This window comes from Malurus melanocephalus, unplaced genomic scaffold, assembly GCF_030028575.1.
Source record: "Malurus melanocephalus ecotype Western Australia unplaced genomic scaffold, MMel_1.1 scaffold_1378, whole genome shotgun sequence".
NCBI classification, from domain to species: Eukaryota; Metazoa; Chordata; class Aves; order Passeriformes; family Maluridae; genus Malurus; species Malurus melanocephalus.
In genome coordinates, this window is record NW_026624610.1 from 31,913 (window position 1) to 38,711 (window position 6,799).

The window sequence follows — 6,799 nt, forward strand, 5'->3', positions numbered from 1 at the left end:
GGGGACAGAGCCTCTGTGGGGACAGAGCCCCTTTGGGGACAGAGCCACCTCTGTGGGGACAGAGCCACCTCTGGGGACAGAGCCACCTCCGTGGGGACAGAGCCACCTCCGTAGGGACAGAGCCACCTCTGTGGGGACAGCGCCCCTGTGGGGACAGAGCCCCTGTGGGGACAGAGCCATCTCTGTGGGGACAGAGCCACCTCTGGGGACAGAGCTTCTGTGAGGGCAGAGCTGCCGGGCCAGCAGCCCTGGTGACACTGGGGGTGTGGGTGACATCTCTGGTGGTCCCTCCGATCTGCAGGTGACACTGGGGATGTGGGTGACACCTCTGGTGACCCCCGCCACCTGCAGGTCCCTTCTTCGCACCCGGCTGAGGGCGGGGATTGGGGCGGGCGGTGTCGGACTCTGCCGGGGCTTCCCCCGCTCATTAACGGCAATATCCTAATGAGGATTCCTAATGAGGATTCCCGAGCATCCCCCTGACCCCTCCCCGCGTCCCGCAGTGTTCGAGAACAGCAGCAAGATCGTGATCGTGATGGAGTACGCCAGCCGAGGGGACCTGTACGATTACATCAGCGAGCGGCAGCGCCTCTCGGAGCGGGAGGCGCGACACTTCTTCCGCCAGGTCGTGTCCGCCGTCTACTACTGCCACAAGGTGAGCTGGCACCGCGCTTCCCGGGGCGGGAGAGGGATGGGTGCGCTCCTGAGGGCTCGGGGGAGGGATATGGAGGTGCGGGAGAGGGGCTGGAAGGGCTCCTGAGCGCTCGACAGGGCGATGGAAGTGCGAAAGAGGGGTCGGGTGGGATCCTGAGGGGCCGGCAGGGCGATGGAGGTGGGGGAGAAGGGCTGGAAGGGCTTCTGAGGGCTCGGCAGGGTGGGTGGAGGTGCAGGAGAGGGTCCGGGTGGGCTTTCTGAGTGCGATGGAGGAGCCTCAGAGGGTCTGGATGGGATCCTGAGCCCTCGCCAGGGCGATGGAGGAACCTCAGAGGGGTTGGGTGGGATCCTGAGAGCTTGGCAGGGCGATGGAGATGCCTCAGAGGAGCCGGGTGGGCTCCTGAGCGCTCGGAGGGGTGATGGAGGTGCGGGAGAAGGGCAGAATGGGCTCCTGAGCTCTCAGCAAGGTGGAGAGGTGGTGCAGAGGGGCTGGGTGCGCTCCTGAGTGCTCGGAGGGGCTGGGTGGGATCATGAACGCTCAGAAGGGCTATGGAGGTGGGGGAGAAGGGCTGGAAGGGCTCCTGAGCGCTCTGCAGGGCAGGTGGAAGTGCCGCAAAGGGTCCGGGTGCGCTCCTGAGCGCTCGGGGCAGGATCCAGCCCCACGGGGAAGCTCAGGCCRGGCTGGAAGGTGAGAGCTGCTCGTGGTTCTCACCTTTCCCGGGAGCTGGGCCGATCCCGCCTGTTGTCTGCAGGGCGGGGCAGCTTTTGGGAGGTCCCGGCCTGGCCCCTGCGGTGCGGGGGTGACTAACCCGGCAGCCCGGGGAGTTGTCACCTCCCCTCCCTGCCCAGCAGACGGAGACGCCCAGGGCTGCCCTCGGGGCTGGGACCGAGCCCTGGGTCACCTGTCCCGTTCCTGAGAGGAATGTGAAGCTGCAGGACCCTCTCTGGGGCTGTGAAAGGACCCTACCAGCCCGAGGGTCTCCCTGGAGGGCGCTGCCCCAGCTCTTGGTGGGGACAGGGGGTGACAGCGCAGCTCGGGGTCCCGCTGAGCTGGGCACAGCCGGGCTTGGCCAGGCAGGGTTTGTCACCAGCTGCTGTCGTGCTTGGGGACAATGGAGGAGCCCAGGGTGGCACCCGGAGCTGGTGGCACCCAGAGCAGGTGGCACCTGGGGCTGGTGGCATTCGGAGCAGGTGGCACTCGGCGCTGGTGGCACTGGGCAGGGACACGTTTACACCCATACCCGGGRGCACACCCAGCGCTGCTGGCAGCTCCTCAGCCCTGTTTGCCGTGCCCGTGTGACCGGCAGTGACCTCCCCAAAACCCTCCGCGGATTAACCCCTGCTCTGACGCTCTTCCCGCAGAACGGCATCGTCCACCGCGACCTGAAGCTGGAGAACATCCTGCTGGATGCCAACGGGAACATCAAGGTGAGGGGTTGGCACAGCCTGGCCACGCTCAGGGGTCACCCAAGGGYGGCTGCCCAGCGTGGAGGGACAGGAGGTGACCACAACACCTCAGTCCTTTCAGAGCTGGCGCTTCCCAGAGCTCCGGCACAGCCAGGAATGCTGTTTTCCCAGGAAAACAGGAGCGGGAGGGCTGGCAGAGCCTGGCAGGCGTGTAGGAGATCTCGTAAATCCATAACAGATATCTGCCCGCTGATAAGAGGGCAAAGTCTGAGCTCCCAGATCAGCGCTGCCTGGCTGAGAAGGGCTTTTTTCCCGGTTTCTATTCGTGCCAACCGGGCTGGCACAGGGAATTCCGGGCCAGCTCCCAACTCCGCGGGCCCCGAGYGCTGCTTTTGGCCAGGGAGGAAGGGCACGGAGCGGCCCCGGCCGGGGATTCCCGCGGCCGCTGATAACAGCCCGCGGGATTTATCTCCAGCGGGGATAATTCCGCTCTCGGGAGCCGCAGAACCGCCCGCTCGGCGTGAGGTGTGGGGTGTAATGAGGATAATGAGMGCCTGCGGCTGGCGGAGCTGATAGGGACCGCTGCAGCCTCGCGGGGCTGGGAATGAGCTGGAGGAGAGCCTGGAAGCGCTTCCGACCGCGCCTTTCCACTCTGCTCCTGCTGCCGGGGCTGCGGTGAGGATTTTGGGAAGGAGAGAGCAACAGGAGAATCCTCAGGGATGGAAAAACAGGCTGGTGGTGCCCCCTGAGGGGATTCAGGACCGGGGAGAGCCCCGGTTTGAGCCAGAATCATCCTCGGAGGGTTCCAGGGAAACTTCCAGCCTTGGGAAATTTGGGAAGGGGAATTTTGCCGCTGGATGACCACTGTGTTTGTCCCCCCAGATCGCGGATTTCGGGCTGTCCAACGTTTTCCAGCAGGACAAACTCCTGCAGACCTACTGCGGCAGCCCCCTGTACGCGTCCCCCGAGATCATCAACGGCCGGCCCTACAAGGGCCCCGAGGTGGGTGGGGAATCACTCTGGGGGTTTTGGGGTAACAGGACCCCTCTGAGCCCGGGTTCTGAATGGGGTTTTGGGGTAACAGGACCCCAGATCCCGGGCTCTAAATGGGGTTTGGGATAACAGGACCCCTCTGAGCCCGGGCTGTGAATGGAGTTTGGGGTTTGGGGTAGCAGGACCCCTGAGCCCGGGCTCTGAATAGGGTTTGGGGTAATGGGATCCCTGACACCAGTCACTGAGCAGGATTTGGGATAACGGGACCCCAGATCCCGGGCTCTGAGCAGGGTTTGGGGTAATGGGACCCCCCTGAGCCCTGCACTGCGGGGTTGGTGTGAGGCAGCCACATGGGGTGGATGTTTTGGGGGCCCTGCCCCACCCTCTGCCCCTTCTCTGTGGCCGCTGCCATCCCGGAAGCCCTGACGAGGCTCTGGCAGGGTGGGGACCAGGACAGCCAGGTCCTGCCGTCCCCTCCAGGCCCCTTTGTCCCTTTGCCAGGTGGACAGCTGGTCCCTGGGCGTCCTCCTCTACATCCTGGTCCACGGCACGATGCCCTTCGAYGGCCACGACTACAAGACTCTGGTCAAGCAGATCACGAGCGGTGAYTACCGGGAGCCCACGAAGCTCTCAGGTGAGGACACCCCCGTGTCACCCCGCGTGTCCCCTGACCCCGCGTGTCCCCCTCCCCCCTGACCTGTCCCTTCCGCAGACGCCTGCGGGCTGATCCGCTGGATGCTGATGGTGAACCCGGAGCGCCGGGCCACCATCGAGGACATCGCCACGCACTGGTGGGTCAACTGGGGCTACAGAATGCCGCTGGGCGAGCAGGAGCTGCTGCGCGACAGCGAATCGCCGCTGGCCACCGTGGCCGAGTGGCTGCGCCGCTCGTCCCGGCCGCTGCTGGAGAACGGCTCCAAGGTGCGCTGCTTCCTGAAGCAGCACATCCCCGGCGCGGCCCTGGAGCGCCAGCGCTCCCTCAAGAAGTCCAAGAAGGAGAACGACGTCTCGCACGCGTTGCAGGAGGGACCCGCCGGCCCCGAGAACCCCTCCAAGTCCATCCTCAAGCGGCCCAAGGGCATCCTGAAGAAGAGGAACTCSTGCGAGCAGAAGGTGCCCGGTTCCCCGCCCGGGGAGGATGGCGAGGGGGTCCCCGCGGGTCTCACCCGGATCCTGTCCTCTGGAGTGCTGCCYGGAGCGGCAGCGGTGCCCGCGGCCGCGCCCAAGAAGGGAATCCTGAAGAAGCCCTCGGCCAGGGAATCGGGCTATTACTCGTCCCTGGAGTGCTGCGAGTCCGGGGACGTGCTGGACGCGGGGAGCTTGGACCTGGACGGGAGCGTGTTCGCCGAGCCGCCCTCCCCGAGCCCGCAGGGCCTCCCCGCCCGCAGGAAAGGCATCCTCAAACACAACGGCAAATTCTCCTCGGGCAGCGCCGAGCCGGGGACTCCYCCCGGGCAGGGCTTCGGGGGCTTCAGAGAGGTTCCCCTTCCCCCCGGCCCCCGCGGCCGCCCGGGCAGCGCAGTCAGCGAGGACAGCATCCTTTCCACCGAGTCCTTCGATCAGCTGGACCTGCCCGCCCGCGTCCCCCCCGGCGGCGGGGCCATGCGGGGCTGCGTGTCGGCCGAGAGCCTGCTGCGGCTGGAGGAGGAGGAGGAGCGGGAGGAAGGGCGGAGGCTGCGCCGCTGGACTGTCACCCACTGCCGCAGCCCCCTGGCCGAGAGCCGCGCGTCCCTGGCGGGCTGTGACAATGGCACCGAGCTCTACCGGCGCGCCGTGCCCGTGGGGGTGAAGCTGAGCTGAGGCTGCTCTCCCTCGCCGCTGGGCTTCATCCCCACGGGTGGGGCATTTTGGGGAGGGGGCCGAGCTCTTCTTGCCYTCTGCGCTCCCCCGGGGTGGTGATTTTGGGGAGGGGGCCAAGCTCTCCATCCCTTCCCCGGGGTGGTGATTTTGGGGAGGGGRCCGAGCTCTCCATCCCTTCCCCGGGGTGGTGATTTTGGGGAGGGGACCGAACTCTCCATCCCTTCCCCGGGGTGGTGATTTTGGGGAAGGGGCCGAGCCCTCCCTCCCTTCCCCGGGGCTGCCGGTGCTGCTGATCCACATCCCACATATTTATTTGGCAGCCTCGGGGCGGGGGCAGTGCCCGGGKGATACCCCAGGGCCGGGACATTTAATGGACTAAAAACCCCCAAAATGACCCCGAGGAGGGGCTGGGGGGTCCCAGAGGCTCCTCGCTGCCGTCCTCCCCTCTCAAACAGGCTCATCTCACCTCGGGGGTGAAAGCGAAGGGTTGGGGGAGGGATTTTTGTTTTCTTTGCACTGTTTTTTTGGCTGCACAAGGTATGGGAGGGGGCGGGCGATATTACCTCAAACAAGCCGGAGATGTAGCAGGGTGCTGGCGAGGGCCCAAAGGTGCTGCCCGTGGGCTGGGCTTCCCGAGGTGCTGGTGGCCACAGCGCCCAGGCCACGGCTCTGCCCTCTCCTGTGCTGACAAACCCGACTGGAAGCGGCCAAAACCCCGGGCTGAGAAATGCTGGGACGCCGACATCTCTCATCGTAACACAGAAAAAAAAAAAGGAAAAAAAAAAAAAAAAAAGGTGCCTTTTGGTGAGGCGCTACATCTTTATTTATTGCCATTGTCCACGCCGGTGTGGAGGGCAGCAGCACGGGTGTGTCTGGCTCCACAGCCCCCTCCCAGGGGTGTTTTTTGGGAGGTGGCTGTGTCCCTGTGTCACACGGCTCCCTTGCACTATTGCCACGCGTGCTCGCTGGCCCTTTCCCCTCTCCAGGCTCTGTGCGTTCGTGTTTTCCCTCCTTCCTACGGCGCGGGCTGGAGAAAACCATTAAATTAAAAGCAAATGGTAAAAGCTGAGTGGTCAACTCGATTGCTGGGGGTGAGGGAGGGGCTGTCCGGGCCGGGCTGGTGTCCCTGTCCCTGTCCCTGTCCCTGTCCTTGTCCCTGTCCGTCCAGAGCGTCCAGTCCCCGAGGGTGGGTGAGCTCAGCCTGATCCCGCGGGGTGCTGGAACGCCTTTGCACCCTCAAACTGGGTTTAACTGGTGCCTCCCCCAGTGCTCTGTGGTGCTGARCTGGGGCCAGGCACATCCCTGATGTGGGAGTGGGAAATCTGCGTTTTAAGGCTGAGCAGCTGCTGGAWAAACAGAGCCCAAAATTGAGGGAATTTGATGAGAATCCCCCTCCTCCCCGGCCCCGCTGCCAACCCTGCCGGTTTGAATTTGGGGAACATCCCCCAGTTTTTAGCAGCACGACCTCCCTCGCCACCCTTCCCTTCATCCCCGCTGAGGCTCAAACCCCATTTGATCCCTCCAGAGCCATTTCCCGTTTCCAGCTGGATTAACAAGAGCCCTCCCGCCCCCTCCTTCCCTCCTTCCAGCGCAGCAGGGACAGGGTGGCAGGGCTATGCCCGGAATGCCACCCCTGTCGCACCGGGCTGTGCCCGGGGGGGTCACCCATCGCCCCCCGGCGCGCATTCCCCGCGTGCTTCCCGAGCCATTGGGAAACTCCGCAGCGCTTAAAGCCGCTCCGAGAGCGTCCGGCTTAGCCCGGGCAAAGTCCCGCTGCGGGGGCGGGGTGAGCTCAGCCGGGCACGGGGCGCAGGGTCCTTTTTGGGAAAAGATCCGTGGGTTTGGTGTTGGAGCATCCCGGGGCTCTGCAGATCTGTTATGTTTCTTTTCTTTTTCTTTTCTTTTCTTTTCTTTTCTTTTCTTTTCTTTTCTTTTCTTTTCTTTT

At 64.7% G+C, this 6,799-nt stretch overlaps 1 protein-coding gene across 1 annotated transcript in view; it reads left to right on the forward strand.

The window, feature by feature from the left end:
• The window catches only part of NUAK2 (NUAK family kinase 2), a 15,812-nt gene extending 10,929 nt beyond the window's left edge, over positions 1 to 4,883 (forward strand). Inside the window, exons 3-7 of the mRNA XM_057387802.1 lie at positions 504 to 655; positions 2,017 to 2,082; positions 2,944 to 3,063; positions 3,556 to 3,688; positions 3,767 to 4,883. Coding sequence (XP_057243785.1) covers positions 504 to 655; positions 2,017 to 2,082; positions 2,944 to 3,063; positions 3,556 to 3,688; positions 3,767 to 4,854 — 1,559 coding nt within the window. The 3' untranslated portion in view covers positions 4,855 to 4,883. The remainder of the gene's footprint in view (positions 1 to 503; positions 656 to 2,016; positions 2,083 to 2,943; positions 3,064 to 3,555; positions 3,689 to 3,766) is intronic.
• The last annotated feature ends 1,916 nt before the right edge of the window (positions 4,884 to 6,799 follow it).